Genomic DNA, 16,996 nt, shown 5'->3' with positions numbered 1-16,996 from the left:
CCACCCTGTCAGGTCAGGAGGATTCTTGCACTACACTTAAAACACATTGTATTTTAATGATATTTACTGGAAAAGAATGTACCCACCCTGTCAGGTCAGGAGGATTCTTGCACTACACTTAAAACACATTGTATTTTAATGATATTTACTGGAAAAGAATGTACCCACCCTGTCAGGTCAGGATTCTTGCACTACACTTAAAACACATTGTATTTTAATGATACTTACTGGAAAAGAATGTACCTTGTTTCATGAAAAGAAAATGATACGTCACTGCTTTGTGTTTGAAAAATGGATAAGGGCTGTAATTCAGCCCACAGGAGGCTGTTAGCATCATTTTTTTTTCCTGTTGTACTTTCTAAGAGGTTTGAATATTATATAGGACAGGTATGCAGCAAATAATTTTAAAAGTTTCAGTTACTACATCCATTATTTTAAACTGATAAAATATTATCACTTTTTTTTTTATTATTTCAATATACTGTTTCCAATTGAGCTGAACTATATAAAATATAACCTACAAAAGTCAAGTTCATACATGTCAGACAACTAGGCCAATTGAGAGGCCAAGCAAAGCATGGGGTTCATGTCTAACAACAGGGTCACTGGAGACCAAACAAAGCATGGGACTCATGTCTAACAACAGGGTCACTGGAGACCAAGCAAAGCATGGGGCTCATGTTTAACAACAGGGTCACTGGAGACCAAGCAAAGCATGAGGCTCATGTCTAACAACAGGGTCACTGGAGACCAAACAAAGCATGGGGCTCATGTCTAACAACAGGGTCACTGGAGACCAAGCAAAGCATGGGGCTCATGTCTAACAACAGGGTCACTGGAGACAATTTGGTTTGTTTTTGAATTTTGTGCAAAGCTACACGAGGGCTTATCTGCGCTAGCCGTCCCTAATTTTGCAGTGTAAGACTAGAGGGAAGGCAGCTAGTCATCACCACCCATCACAAACTCTTCGGCTACTCTTTTACCAACGAATAGTGGGATTGACCGTCATATTATAATGCCCCCATGGCCGAAAGGACAAGCATGTTTCGTGGGATGGGGATTCGAACCTGCGACCAACAGATTGCGAGTCACAGGCTCACAGTTACAGTTCTGTCACAAGGAGAAAATCTTCAACAGGATGTGACTAGAGCTGGGGAGTTAATTCAATTGATCGATGTAAAATAAATGATTAATAGAAATTATTAATGTCATGAAAACAACCAACTAACTTTCTGCTCATTACTGTCTAATTATTCCAACTATCCAGCAGTCGATATTAGAAATAAAGAAATTAATATCACATAAAATAATCAATTAATTGAAATTGGAGTTTCTAATTATTACTGTTTCCAAATGTTCAAGCTACCCATGAATTGAAATATTGTCATTAAGAATTATTATGACTCAAGAAAATAATCAAAGTTATGGTTTTGGATTATTACTATTTGTGGTTATTTTTAACTATCCAAGTAACTGAAATATTGCCATTATATTTGTATGTTGTTAAACACAAAGCTACACAAAGGGCTCCCTGTGCTTTGCCTACCACAGGTATAATTTTTATTTTCTATAAGCCAACTCAAAAGAGTAATCAATTAGTTAAATGTAACCAATTAATGAGCTCAACAATTAACTGATTATCAAATTCCACTAATTGCCCAGCTCTAGATGTGATACCTAATAAATGAATAATATTGTACTGTTCTCATTTTTCCTAAATCTCTCCTGTGACATGAAAAATATAGCAGACATCATTTAATTTACTGACAGAGGCTGTAAAAATCATTCTCAAAAACAATAATGGATGCCAATGGCCATTAAAACAGGAGCACTAACACATGATGTGTGTGTTTACCATAGATGGTGACAAAACAAGTGTAAGTGTTGTCTTGACCAATAAACTATAACCTAATTATGTGACAAAACAAGTGTAAGTGTTGTCTTGACCAATAAACTATAACCTAATAATGTGACAAGTCTTAGTGTTGTCTTGACCAATAAACTATAACCTAATTATGTGACAAGTCTTAGTGTTGTCTTGACCATTAAACTATAACCTAATTATGTGACAAAACAAGTGTAAGTGTTGTCTTGACCATTAAACTATAACCTAATAATGTGACAAGTCTTAGTGTTGTCTTGACCAATAAACAATAACCTAATTATGTGACAAAACAAGTGTAAGTGTTGTCTTGACCATTAAACTATAACCTAATTATGTGACAAGTCTTAGTGTTGTCTTGACCATTAAACTATAACCTAATTATGTGACAAGTCTTAGTGTTGTCTCAACCAATAAACTATAACCTAATTATGTGACAAGTCTTAGTGTTGTCTCAACCAATAAACTATAACCTAATTATGTGACAAGTCTTAGTGTTGTCTTGACCATTAAACTATAACCTAATAATGTGACAAGTCTTAGTGTTGTCTTGACCAATAAACTATAACCTAATTATGTGACAAAACAAGTGTAAGTGTTGTCTCAATCATTAAACTATAACCTAATAATGTGACAAAACAAGTGTAAGTGTTGTCTTGACCATTAAACTTTAACTTAATAAAAATGATAAATATACTAATGCAATCTTTCTTTCAATAATGTTCCCAATTTTTAAACTGAATTACTTATGCAGCAACAAAGGATACATGCTTCTCAAAAGGAAACTGCCTTGACCGATGAGGAGATATCTGCCGGCCTCGCTCTCTGTGTATTCTATCAGATACAGCATGATCTTTTCCTTGCTTCATGTCCTCAAGATTGGTGAGAGCACTCTACAAAAACCAAATACAAACATGTTATAATAATATCACAGTTAATGTTACCCTAGAAAACAGTTTTAAAAGGTAGGTATACATGTAGAAATTCTTTTTCAATAAAATTTTGAGGAATTAAGTATGAAACACTGATAAGTGTTTGGTCAGTAGCTTGAACAGGTTCTTCAAGCTGAACTTCTTTGGCAGTTAAAAATAAGGTAAGTATTTTAAAACATAGGAACTGTTATGTAAGTATAGATTAAAACTGTATGTTCAGAGTGAGCTCTTATGGAGCTTATAGTTTACAACAAATTGTGTGTTGGATAAAAGATTCTAATTATTTTCAATCAGATATATTCTAAATTTAATCTAAAATATGACATTCAGTAAAGTGTACAAATATTTAGTTGTATTATTAAATTCAGAGTAGCCAATAGGTTGTAATTTTTTAATGTTTAATTTTTTTAATGTAGCAAAATGAAATTTCTGGTTTTTAAGTTTCCACGTATTACTAAAAATAACACATAAAAACTAATTTTATGTGTTCTAAAATACTGTCATTTTGTTTTACACTCAAAAACAGCAGAACACTAAAAAATAACACTTTTATTTTTAAATGAGTTTCTTTTCTGTGAATACTTGAATTGGTAACAAAAGATAATTGTTCATAGAATCAAACTTCTCAAAAAGAAATCAATAATTCAATCTTTTTCAATGAAAGTACACTTTAAAACTTAAAAAGAAACATACAATTTTGCCAATACTTTAAGACAATTGTAATTTTACATACATTTATATATATATATATATATCTGTGTGTGGAACAATATGACATTTGTATTATGGACGTAAGCATCAACAAATAAATGATCATGCCATGATATCACTTTAAAGTGAAAATGTCTGTGGCCATAGCACCCAACAGCATTGGTAATATTCCATCTATCAGACAAATATGTCTAACAATAATAATATATATACCCATGAAATTAAATGTTGCCTGCTCACCTGAAGATCAATGCTGTTGTTTCCAATCTGGTTAACATTTGGAAGAGACCCACCTCTGTAAGAGCCAAGAGTAGGACTGAGGTGTAGATACTGTGGTTGAGCATTCTGAAAACAATGAAACTCTTTAGAAAAACAATGCAATTCATTTCTATAGAGATTAGTACACATTCATATTATCTCAGTTTTGTCGTGAACAAAGCAAAACTTTTATTGGCGTTACATTAAACTTATAAGTTGCTTTCTAAATGTCTACTCTGAATCACTAACATTTCAATCATTTTGACATTCATAACAACAAAGAAAAGCTCTGTACATAAGAGACAACATAAAGAAAACAAGAAGTAATAAAGTAACAAACAAAGAAAATTCAAAGAATAAACTCAAACATCAAAATAAATAAATGAATAAATTTCTTAATTAAAAATAATGTTTCAACCTGTCCTAAAGTTAACAATCTGTAAAGAAACAAGTATTTCAATAAAATACAGTCACGTTGAACAATCATAAAAGGGCATTACTTTTTTAAATGGTAACTCTAATTAATACTGACTAGACAAGTAAAACAACACTTAAAGCATAACTGCACATATGAAAATGCATGGAACCAGTTAAACGTTGTGTTAAAACATTCCTCAACTTTCACCTAAACAGGATTGTAAATCAAAGGTCACATTAAAAAATAGGAAATTACATGTATCAAGATTACCTTAAAGAATAACCATACTTTGATTACCATTGTGCCATCTTAATAACTTAAAAATACAGTTATTTTCCTTGAGTTTCCATGATTTCCAAAGACTTTAAGATTTCTATGACCCATGCAAATCCTGTTTTTGGTTTTCTTAGTATGATTACCACTGCCTAGGTTAGATATAATTATCACTGCCTAGGTTAGATATAATTATCACTGCCTAGGTTAGATTTAGTTTTGGATCTGATGCTTTTGTTGTGTATTTCGATGACTGGAAGACAATCTAACAATCAAACCATGGCATACCTACTTCACAGTCTAACAAAACATTTAAAGCTACTGTTCATTGCCTTCTTGTTTTGTTAGACTGATGGAATGACAGTTGAAACAGTAACTTGAATATTAAGGAAGTAAGCATAAGTTTTAGAAACATCCAAATAAATGGTCTCCAGTTCACATCATGTTATTATGAACTCATGGAATGGTTTCCTGATGATATGATATATGCTGTTGGTTGGTTATTTTGGTGCATTATGAAATAAAACCAATTGACCTTTTGTTATCATCTGAATCACAGGTTCTTCAGATGCATTCTGAAGCTTTATAAACTTGCAACCACACACAAGAGCAGTATTATGTTTGAAATTTTCCCTTATCGATGATGATTTCAAGTTGTCAGTGAAATATTATCTTCAATAAGATGAACGATTTTCTGCCTCCTTGCTGGTTCTTAAATACCAGTGAATTTTGTAGTAGCTGTATCTGTGATATTCATATACTTTGTTTGTTTTTTTATATTTCATTTACCACTTCCTAAACTTAGTCAACAAATATAAGAACTTCTGAATAGAAGTAAAGAATACTGTATAATAATAATACATAAACCAAACTATACCTACTACATCTGGTGCCAACAAGGCCTTTCACCTAATATCAGGGCTCTTCAGGCCAAGTAGGTTACAATAAACAAGATAGTGATTGAGATGATATTTATACAAATAAATGACAACAACACATGAAATGGATTAAGAGCTACTGTATAATTTTCATCAATATTATGTCACTACATAACAGAATAAAGGTAGAGATTGTATTATTTATTTATTTAACAAGTTGTTTATTATCATTATATCTTTACCTTACTTTCATTAACCTGCTTATAAGTCAAAAGAATTGCCACATAAGCAGACTACATGAGTAATTATTAACCCTTTCAGCATGGGCTGATACATTTTGTATCACTTAGACTGGGGAAAAACATATATACAAATAACATGTGGTAACTCTGTGTGTTCCTCACAAAACTTTGTAAGATTTTGTTAAAGTTTACAAGTATTTTGTACACAAAGAATGGCATTATTTTAATTACATCTTTCTAATAAAAATGTTATTTGTTTATAGTAGTTATTTGTACTCAAACTGCTCAGATAGTTCGAGTTTTTCATTTTAAGTATAAAAATACTTAACTTCATCTTATAGTTTTCATATTTTATTTTCATAATCTCTAGAACCTCCTAAAAAGATATCAAAAGTTTTTAAGGTAAATGTTTATATATTTGAAGATATTAAAAAATCAAAAGGTATGTATTTTTTCTATTTCCTAATTTTAATTATTTCATTGCATTGTACATTGATGATAATAGCTAGAGTTAGTGACATGGTAGAGAAAATTAAAAATAAAATTTTCCTTTTATTAACTTCATAATTTCAGGTCTTTTCCCATTTCACATATAGTTAATTTTTAATGTTTTATTTTCCTTTTTTGTCCTTTACCACTTAATATTAATCTCGATACAAGTCGACAGTGCCCTCAAGGCATATTACAGTTTCTTTGGGAGATATGCACAACTCTTCAGCAAAATTGTTGTTCAACGCGTAATATCGTAAACTAACACAAAGTATGAAGTACATTTAAACCTTTTAATTATACATTTTAAAACATAACTAATAAATAATTAAATAAAATATAATAGTAAGACCTAAATACAATTTAAACCATATCTCTAACTATAACATATCTAGGTAAAAAACAACCGTAAGTGCTATAGTCGATCAAGCAGCCAACTATAACAATACAATCAATTATATGTACTCCATGATGACAACTCTGTTCCAATTAAAAACTAACCATTTTCAGATTATAGTGTAAAATGACCTATTTCTAATGACTATACACATGTGTATGTAACATCTACATGTAGGCTTTATAGCTCAAACAAATCTGTTGAAGGTGGGCATGACAGCAATCGGGGATTGAAAAAAAACTGATTATTTGTTTCAACTGTATTCATTCAAATAACTTTGAAATGAAGAAGTCAAAAGGTTATGTAAGCATCTTATTGTCTAGATGTACCTCTACTCAACTACCATTGTATTATTGAAGATACAGAGAGCCAAAGTAGAGAATTTTCATTGCTTGTTAGTCATATGACAATACACCTGAAGTTTTAAGTTGTTTTTTAAAGGTTTATTTTGAAATAAAGGATTTGAAACTTTGATAAAATAAAACTTTGATTCATAACATATATTATAATATTAATTTAATTCACATATACTGTTAGTAAAGGAGCTTAATTAAATTGTTAATGTAACACAGTGACTTGTGCAGAAAAGTGTTTAAAGGGGCTCCCATTGCAAAATGGTTAATAAGAGCTTCCAGGTGGAAGTAAAAAAATGTGTGTAATATCAATTACATTATATCTGCTATATCCAGTACCGATGAGGCCCTCTAGGCCAGTCTGGGTAGAACAGATATCATAGTGGAGATGCTATTTATATCAGGAAACTACAAAAATATTTCAAGGGGAATTGGATTAAGTTGGGGAAATACAACTTTTAACCATTTTATTTATGTCACTACACATCCAAGTTAGGGTAAGGATCTTATTAACACTATATACATGAATATACTATTTTTGTTTAACTTCTCAGCTTAAATGTTTTATATTCTGAATTTACAGTACAAGAAACATAAAAGAAAATGTGATCAATAGAATTAACTAGGAAATATTAAAAAATGTATATCAAACTTTAATTGCTCTTTCACTAGTAATTTGGAGTGTTATACTATATACAAAACAAATGTTACCTTTTTTTCTAATAACAGTTAAAAAAAGAAAACTGATAAAACATTTTTCTATGTACAGTAATTTAGTTTTGGGCACAATGGAACTATTTTAAATTTTAGTTTAAACCAGGATTATATGATTGTTAACACTGTGATGGTAACTAATATCTTAAATATTTATATACATACAAATATCTATACCAAACACTCTTTCTTGTTTATCAAGTCTAATTCCTAGGCTAGTGTAACATTTATTATAATGAAGTGTTTGTAAATATTACATTTTGTTACATAAAAAAATAAAACTGTATTGCACAAGGGTTAAAAGTTATAGAAGTATAACAGTGGCTGAAAACATATTATGTACTATAGTACTATTAGTATTACACCTGTGTTAATCAAGAAGTCTTAAAAGTTAAAATCACAAAATCTCATCCATACTGTTACTGTCGTTACTATGACTATTAGTTACTGACTCACCGAGTCTGTGTTACTGTTAGTGTGTAGCACCTGTACTGTAGACTATAACTTATAAGTATAAACCCAACATCAAAACACTATAATTACGCTTTTTTTTTCCTTTTTCATTAGAAAACATGCAAGTCACAGTTTAAGTTGCCTTAAAAGAGTCGTAATCAACTTATGAGTTATATGGTTAGGCTTAACTTCACCATCAACCCTGTGATTAATATAATTAATTTAGGCCTTAAGTTTATTACGTTAAGCCTAAGTTCTTAACCCTAACTAAGGCGTTAAGAACGTTTCACTGAGTTCATCTATGCAGCATACTAGCTAAATAAAAACTCACCCTCGTAGCTCCCATCACTTCACGCATCACTTGCTCAAAAGCAGCGGTCTCCTCTGCTTGTTTTTGATTGTGAAGCGCTATTTTTTCACTAAACTTCCTTGGATTTGCCATAATGAATGATATTTGCTTACAAAGTTTAATTATCTTCTCAGCATTCTTACAACCATCAAATCACTCCAATCCAAAACATTGCTCATTGCCTTTTCAATTTCCAAGGACTACCGCGTGATGGCGCTTTTCTATCTGTCAAATATATATATGTGTGTGTGTGTGCGTGATTGTATATGTCAGTACGATGTCATCTTTGCATGCTTTGATAAAAACAATAATAACGTGATTATTGTAAGTTTAAGTATTTCATTATTTGGGGAGAATTACATTTATTTCCAGCATGTGAATATTTGTATATAACAGTAATAATAATAATCAATATCATAAAAGATAGCCAATGGATTAGACCACCTATAAAAGTAATTAGAAGTTTGTGCTAAACTTATTAGAAGATTTGCGTTTTATTATTTGACTTGGAACCTTGTGTTTACATCGTATGCGAGCAATAATATATTTTATTGAAACTAAACACTAGTAGTGACATGCTTAATGTGAAATGTTTTTTATTATTATTTTGTCCAATCCTTTTTTTTTTTCTTGTGAACAGTTGTTTGTTGTTTTTGTGGGGGGGGGGGGTTTTTAATAACACAGATCTGCTAATGCACTTATAGTACCAGGTTTATTTAATTTATGTGATAACTCGCTAAAATTACGAAACCATTAACATGGTTATAACTTGTACCACCCTTATCCAAACAACAGAACAAATTCGTTACTCGCTAGAATTTATAAGGTATATTTAAATGTTTATTGAGCGTCGTATAAAATATAGTTAGATTCATTTTATTATTTAATTAATAAATAAGTCAAGTAAAAATTTGTTATTAAATAGCATATAAAACATATAAGGATTTATTGATTTTATTAAAAAGAATAAAGTTCGCCGCTAGTATCTTATGTACAGTCGTTTGTCTGTTTTGTTGAATTTAGCGCAAAGCTACTTCAGGGTTATATTTGCTAGGCGTCCCTTATTTCGAAGGTGATAAATTAGAAACGTGAATTGCTAAGCCTCATTAAAATTAGTAGCCCCTGATTAACCCAGTTGCTTTAGGCATCCTCTTTTAATGTTGTAGCGTCATTTTTCAATATTTAGCTACAGGTAGGTATCTAGAGATTTTAAGTAAAGCAGCTAACAAACCTGGTGTGTTTTATTAGAATTGAAAATTAAGTGTAATAAATAGTGTGAAATTGTGAAGTGAATAAAAAACATGTAAATTTATATTCATATGCTGAATGAAAAAGAAAGGGTTGTGTTTTTCATTTTTCAATCTCCCTGTGGTACAGCGGTAAGTCTTCGGATTTACAATGCTAAAATCAGGGGTTCGATTCCCCTCGGTGGACACAGCAGAAATCCCGATATGGCTTTGCTATAAGTCATATACGGAGATCGTGAAGAAAATAAGTGGGCTTTTTCTGGTAAATATGAATATAAAACTATATGCTATATATTATAAGTACTATAGAAATGATAAGAGCAACATGGATCATTGGAAGACCATGCTCACCAACGCCCTAGATGGGCATGGCAGAGACAGAGATACATTACAAGAGAAGATTAATGGTAAAGAATAATCTTTATAGGGCGCCATCTATAACATTATGTTGAGTTCGAGAGTATGAAGTTGGCGGTTTCTTTCATTAGAATAGAATGTGTAGGAAGAAACTATTCAAATTCAAGTATAATTACACTATGGTATTAATGGCACGCTTGTTATATATTGTTTTTATATTTTGAAAGTTAGATATTTTCAACCGCTTTCGTCTAATCAAGGTAAAATATGTGAGTTTAATATTGATTGATACTAATAGGCAGTATCTTATAAAAAAATTAGACCATCTAACTCTTAAAGTCTAAGTTCTAACGTTAGACAAATACTTGAAACAGGAACTTAGAAGGTAAGAGTTTCTCAATAACTCAGTTAAACTTGTAAACTTCAACTTAGTCTTAAGTTAGAGTTTATTTAAGTTTCATTTCCAGTCATCATATTCATATGGTTAAAACTTGAAATTTGATGAGCTGATGATTCACTAATTGTACAAGTAGTAGTAAATAAAGTACCAATTTAATAGATGTTAACGTATTAGTCTAGTTAATTAATTAATGTAAATGTTATAGTTAGGCTACTCAAATGCACTTCCTTCTAAGTTCTATACATTTATAAGTTACTATTATTAAATTTAAAGCAGAATACCTACTGATGTTTAAGAAAACAACACACCAACGAAGAAAAGTTATGAATATTTAAATATTAACCATAAAATTCTACCCACAAATTAAAGAAACATAATTTTATTATAGTTTCATTTCCACAGGATAGGATGCCTTTAGTCCATTGACTAGTTATCTACTCACCTTTTATACTCCTCCAATGCTGCGGCTCCTATTAGTATTACAGTTAAAACAAACTATTCTGTAGGCTCATCACTATTAGAAGAATAACACTGTGTTAACTGTAGTTGTCTCTGTTTCCTATAATTTAACTTGTATTCTCTATTCTATCTACCTTCAGATTTTTATGAAAAAACCTGAATTTATAGATTGCAAACCTCTGAGAATCATAAAAAATTCACTTCAAAAAATTTCCCTGAGCCTTTCTAGTAAAAATGTCAAGAAATGTTACCTTGTTTCCAATACAAATATTGAACGTAAGACAGAGGAGGTCATTTGGGATGGTAGTCACCTTATGTAAGAAGTAATGTTAGATTGTTAAAGAAGGTTAAGAGAAAAATTACCAGGATGAATTAAGGTTGGAAAGGACTGTCATAATACACAATCTAAAACCCTGTTGATGATAACAATTCATTCCATAAATCAGTCATCCTTTTAGGAAAATAAAATTGTCATAACTGGAGCCTAGTCTAGCTTTTCCAAATCTTAAACTTGTGTCTTATCATCCTGAAAAGGATAGTAGCTTGAAGGACCAAATAGTTCCTTGTTGTCCATAGGTTTTGTGTTAAACATTTCTGTAACTTTGATTCCTTTTTATAATATTAAGTATGAGAAGTTTAGTAACTTGAACAATTTAAATCAGTTTACTTATATTTAAACACTACAAAATTTGATCTATATGTATGAAGCCAATCTAAAATAGCTTTAAATACTTAAGTGTTTTAATTCCACACATGAAATTACTGTAATCATCTGAAGTTTATTAAATAAATACATTTAAGGCATAATCACAACAATAGTTTAAAAAAATAATTCAATGTCCACTGAAGCCATGTTAATTTCTTAAAGTAGTGAAAGTCTTTTAAAGCATATCTAAAACTAAATATTAGACCAGTTTTTTTTGGTCACATGGTTTGAAATAAAGAATAATAACTTCACAAACTGAACTGTAAAGGTAGATGTTGTCTAAAGAATCTGTTAATGTTTTCCATTTGTTGTACAAAACAACTTCCATATATTATATACATGTTTTTGTCCTTCTGATTTTATAATCTTTCATTATATGAATCCATAGTTTAAATTTGTGTTTTTTATTAACAAAAATAATAACATTCTAGAACTTACTTTTTTTTAGTCACTCGAAAGTGTAAAAAAGACTTTCAAATGATAAGTAATAGATACATAATGGTTGAACTTAGCCAAAGTGTAAGAACAATAACCAATTTGAGAATACTTTTGTTATCTCAGCATTATACCTCCTATACTTTGAAATACTTACAAGTTTATAAACTGATAATCAATGATTGATTGATTAATTAATTTATGTCTCTTCATTTTTATAAGTAGGTACTATGGACGTGACAAGTTCCAGTCAAAATCAAGTCTTCTTTACCAACCTACTTTTACTTGGATTTGATCCTGTTGGAATGGAAAAGAAACATAAGATCAGTTTTAAAAGGTAGAATTGCTTTACAGTAAATATTTCTATAAATTTTTAGTATTCAATGTATGTAGATGTGAACTGGTTGAACTGAGAAATCTCTATAATTTCATACACACGAGTATGCGAAAGATCTCGAACACCAGCTTTGAATTCTTATTTATTTCAGGTATTATGAATATGTAAATATATTAGAATAAAACATTCATTATTAGTTGGTTTGTCTGAGCTGTATAATCTTTCACAAACTGACATTTTGGATTACCAGTAACCAGAGAAAATAAAGAAATTTTATGAAATATCAATATTTTTATGTGATTTTTAGTGTAAATATTTAGTACTAATTTAGAGATTTTGAAAATCCAGGTAGGATTTGAGGTCATGGAAAAAGAGCAAAACGGGAAAATAGAACAAAATTATATAAAAAAAGAAACTGTATATTGACTAATGACTTTTGTCATTAAAACCATGCTGCTGTCATCCAGTTGTACATGGTGAAAAAAAATCAAGAAAGAATTTAAGGAACCTTGATTTAGGGTATGGGGAAAATCTGTGAATTTGTTTGAAGAATACTTATATCTATATGATTGGTTTATTGTATATTTTATTTAAGAAAGGCTCTACAAATCATGTATCAATGGCTTTAGTTTAGAAATGTGTCCATATGGTCCCTGTGAATAGAATTAATGGGTGTACCAGTATGTTCCTTTAGTAAGTAAGGGGTTAAATTCAAACACTAGGCTTCAGTAACAAATTTATTGTATAATAGCTTGCCATCAATTTTTCTTTATGTACAATGTTGATTATTCAGTACTATATATATGTTTATATTTTATTATATGAGACTTTCAGTACATTAGTCAACAACATTATTCAGTTGTTTGAGTAATGTTTGAAAAATGGTTCAAAAACTGATCGAGGTATATATAAGATGAAGTGTTCATACTGTATCTAACTTTACTAATGTCACCCTAGATGTTTTATACTAGAGGTTCCCGTGCATTTTAGCTTGGGGTACCCCCCCCCCCCAAGATTTTAAATATCCAGTCTGACCCCACCTAATGATTTAATATAAATTCAAATATAAACTTGGATATATCTTATTGTTACTGCAATTTTTTCTTTGAAGAAAAATCTCAAGTACATACATTGTCATATATATTGTATTAAACAATATTCTTGTTTAAAATATTGCATTGTTCAGTGTAGAGGAAGTTCTAAAGAGTATAGAGCCTCCAACCCCTCCACCCTGAAACTGTCTCATGGATTGGGAACCACTGTTTTAACCCTCACTACACTATAGTGTTTTAACAACATGTTACTTTCCATTTTAGTCAGCACAGTTTGTTTATTTGCTTCTGTAACTTATCAAAACATTTAATATGTCATGTCTGATTTAACAGGTTATGTTGAAACTGAGGTGTGGTCATGTCTAATCTTACAGGTTATGTTGACACTGAGGTGTGGTCATGTCTAATCTTACAGGTTATGTTGACACTGAGGTGTGGTCATGTCTAATCTTACAGGCCATTTTGACATTTTAATATGATGTGCACAAGCTTCTACTGAAAACATTTTTAAGTTACAATATCTGGTTATGAAATGCAGACGTTGCACCTCTATCCCAAGGTTAAAGTGTTTAGTATTAATATTGCCATAGCTATCTTATGTACACTGAATCTAATATGTAAAACGTATGTGGTTCAGATGTACTTTTAGCTGTAACATCATTGCCTATCTTCAAACTATTACGTCACTAGTTAGAAAAATACATAATTTTCACTTCTTTAAAGTGTTTTTTGTTGTTGTTTTTTCCACACGTGTATTTTACACAACAGGGACATGTTTCAACTTCCAAACATGCGTGCTTTCCAAGTGGTATCTCATTTCTTGTTCACTAAACTTGATCCACAGACCAGCAAAGATGTTTTCAGGTAAGGTACAATTATTGAATTTATATTTTGTTGGTTTTTCTTGTAAATAAATTTAAAATAGTTTAAACTAACTGTATGCCATCATTTCTCTTTCTATTCGATGATGGGAAGTTCACACCTAAAACTAACTGGCTAATTTATTTGATAATTTTGAAGTGCTAGAGATCTTATTACCTTCATTCACTAATAAAACTAACAGGCTAATTTATTTGATAATTTTGAAGTGCTAGAGATCTTACTACCTTCATTCACACCTAAAACTAACTGGCTAATTTATTTGATAATTTTGAAGTGCTAGAGATCCTATTACCTTCATTCTAAACATTGTATTATTCAGTTTTATCACATTCAGTATGATAATGAATTACTTCAACAAAATAACTGTTTTCTCTACTGGGGTTTGAACAGTTACTTGTGATGTCATACTTTAGATTTAGCAATAAAAAATTTAAGTATTTGCAAACGTACAATCTCTAGTGCGATGTATATTCTGAGTAGTATATAGTGTGTGTATGTGGCTTGAATAGCTTTTCTGTACAGGTGCTGCCTACAATTATACACAAACAACATAAGGGTAACAAGTGATCTGTTGAACCGTTCAGGCCAACCCATTTACCATACTTAACTCTAAAATAAATATCAAACACTTGAACGTCTTGTTGCAAGTATGACATAGTTATGGAGATTATACTAACCCTAAAAAATGTTAATTTAAATTGCAGTCAAATTCACACCTTGTTCATCAACACATGTTGCCTCTGCAAGATATTCTGCATTAGATGATGTTTTACTGTCTGTTGTTGGAAATTGTTTCATGTTAATGATGACATTATGTGAATTATTTTCTGCCTATTGTTGCAAGATGTTTCATGTTAATGATGACTTTATATGAATTATTTTCTGCCTTTTGTTTTATAGGGGTGTTACTTGTGCATGGTTTAAATAATTTCATTACACATAGATTGTGTTATTGGCTAGCTTCTTCAGTAAATTGGTGTCACAAGATTCTGTTCTACTTCAGATGTGTCTGTTTTGTTTTAATAATTAAATATATTTACATAAACATTTAACACTTGTCACTCTTGCTGAAGTTTGTTGTGTGTTTAAGTTTGTCTTTATCACTTACTGATGTATGGTGTTTTTTGTAGTTATTTTGAGTAATTATGTTAGCCTCAAATAAATAAATAAGAAACTAATTCTGATCAATCATGGCATCATTTTACAGGGAATACTTCATTTTCTGTCTCTCTTCTTTCTTTTCTTTTTGTCAAAAGTTCTACATGAATTTGAAGTTAATGTATGTAACATAAAATATTACAGAAGAAAGATTATGTGCAAACTTTTATTAAAAGTAATAAACTTTATACATCTAATTCAGTTGCAGTATTTTAGCTAAAAATATGAAAGCAGTATTAATTCAAAAATTAAATATTAATTCAAGAAACTAAGCCTACAAAAGTGGTAAAAAGTTTCTTTGATCAGCAATCTTTTGGGGTGAATTACATTAGCAGCTGCATATCAACTATGCTACCACTTTTAAACCATTATTTCAGTATGAACCACTGAACCAATTGTCACCAAACCTTGTATATGTACCCTTACACTCTACTCCCCCATATCAATCCTCAAGAACCAAAAGTAATTCAGCCAGTTCTTATTAAGCAATATCAGAAAATCTGATTTTTGTAAAGTAAGCTACTATGTAGTTTATTTTTAACTTTATCTAAATTTTATTTTAATACTAATCATCCTAACTCCTTCAGAACTTGTTGGCCAGCATTTGACAAGAAACAGGAACAAGAGTTTAGAAAGGCTTGTTATAACTGGTTGACTAAAATAAATCGGGTATGTTTGATTTGCCCTTTTTGTTTTTACGTAAGATTAAGAATTGTGTACGTGTGTGTAGTAATGTTAGAGTAATTACTAACACCAGTGATTATAACGTACCATCTGAAAATTTAAAATGACAGGTCTGTGTAAATAAATGTATATATAATTAATTAGTTAAAAATACTTTCTTTGTGTTTTTGATATGAAAATTAATTTCTCTTTCATAGAACAACCTGCTTTTGTATCCAAAAATAATGTGTGTGAATAAGATATTGGAAATGCAACTGAATCCTATTAGCATTTCAGATCTTCTTTTTTTTCCTTCTTCTTTATGTAAGAACCACTTATAAAAGAAGTTGTAACACACCAATAATATCATATATTATTTATCTAAATTTTAAGGAGGATTCAGAAGCCAACTTTCTGAGGTTTGGACCTTCACTATTCTTATCTCCTGGAGGTGATCGCTTCTGTGACCTTTATCTAGCTTTCTCACGCTATGTTCTTTGGAAAGTATTAAAAACCAACAGCACCGACAAAGACCTGAAATGCTATCCCCATATCTCAGAAAAAGACAAAATATTGTTGGGTGTATCGGTGAAATTTTTTAAAGTCTCAACACAGGTTGTAATGCAGCAGTTTGTGAAAAACCAAGAAACTGCGATCTCTTTACACAGGGCTTGGAACGCATATGCACAGTAAGTGTTAACAACTGTTATTCTTTTAAGTTTGTAGTTTACTTCGTTTTTATGTGACTGTATTGTATTAAAGGTGATGCCAAAATATATATAATTAAAAATTTTATATTTAGTATAATAAAGCTTTTTGCAGGTATTTATCACTCATTCTTACACAAATTATTGTTATTAATATTATTTTATATTTAGTATAATAAAGCTTTTTGCAGGTATTTATCACTCATTCTTACACAAATTATTGTTATTAATATTATTTTATATT

The 16,996-nt window shown here is 30.4% G+C and overlaps 2 protein-coding genes across 12 annotated transcripts in view; one reads left to right on the top strand and one right to left on the bottom strand.

Moving 5' to 3' along the window:
- Positions 1-8,539, bottom strand: part of LOC106468736 (CREB-regulated transcription coactivator 1-like) — a 40,054-nt gene extending 31,515 nt beyond the window's left edge. For all 11 annotated transcript variants that reach the window (XR_002612701.1, XR_002612703.1, XR_002612704.1 and 8 more), the window contains exons 1-3: positions 8,332-8,539; positions 3,766-3,870; positions 2,650-2,775 (exon numbers count right to left, since the gene is read on the bottom strand). Coding sequence is in view for 2 of the 11 variants with exons in the window: in XM_022397103.1 (XP_022252811.1) it covers positions 2,650-2,775; positions 3,766-3,870; positions 8,332-8,442 (342 nt within the window). In the remaining 9 variants the exon portion in view is untranslated. The remainder of the gene's footprint in view (positions 1-2,649; positions 2,776-3,765; positions 3,871-8,331) is intronic.
- Positions 8,540-10,081: 1,542 nt separating this feature from the next.
- LOC106468735 overlaps positions 10,082-16,996 on the top strand; it is a 21,582-nt gene continuing 14,667 nt past the window's right edge. Inside the window, exons 1-5 of the mRNA XM_022397104.1 lie at positions 10,082-10,222; positions 12,176-12,290; positions 14,111-14,206; positions 15,970-16,051; positions 16,439-16,734. Of these exons, the coding sequence (XP_022252812.1) occupies positions 12,184-12,290; positions 14,111-14,206; positions 15,970-16,051; positions 16,439-16,734 (581 nt within the window). The 5' untranslated portion in view covers positions 10,082-10,222; positions 12,176-12,183. The remainder of the gene's footprint in view (positions 10,223-12,175; positions 12,291-14,110; positions 14,207-15,969; positions 16,052-16,438; positions 16,735-16,996) is intronic.

This window comes from Limulus polyphemus, unplaced genomic scaffold (genome assembly GCF_000517525.1).
Source record: "Limulus polyphemus unplaced genomic scaffold, Limulus_polyphemus-2.1.2 Scaffold3140, whole genome shotgun sequence".
NCBI classification, from domain to species: Eukaryota; Metazoa; Arthropoda; class Merostomata; order Xiphosura; family Limulidae; genus Limulus; species Limulus polyphemus.
The sequence above is the reverse complement of the archived record's forward strand: the minus strand, read 5'-3'. Positions and strand labels throughout refer to the sequence as shown.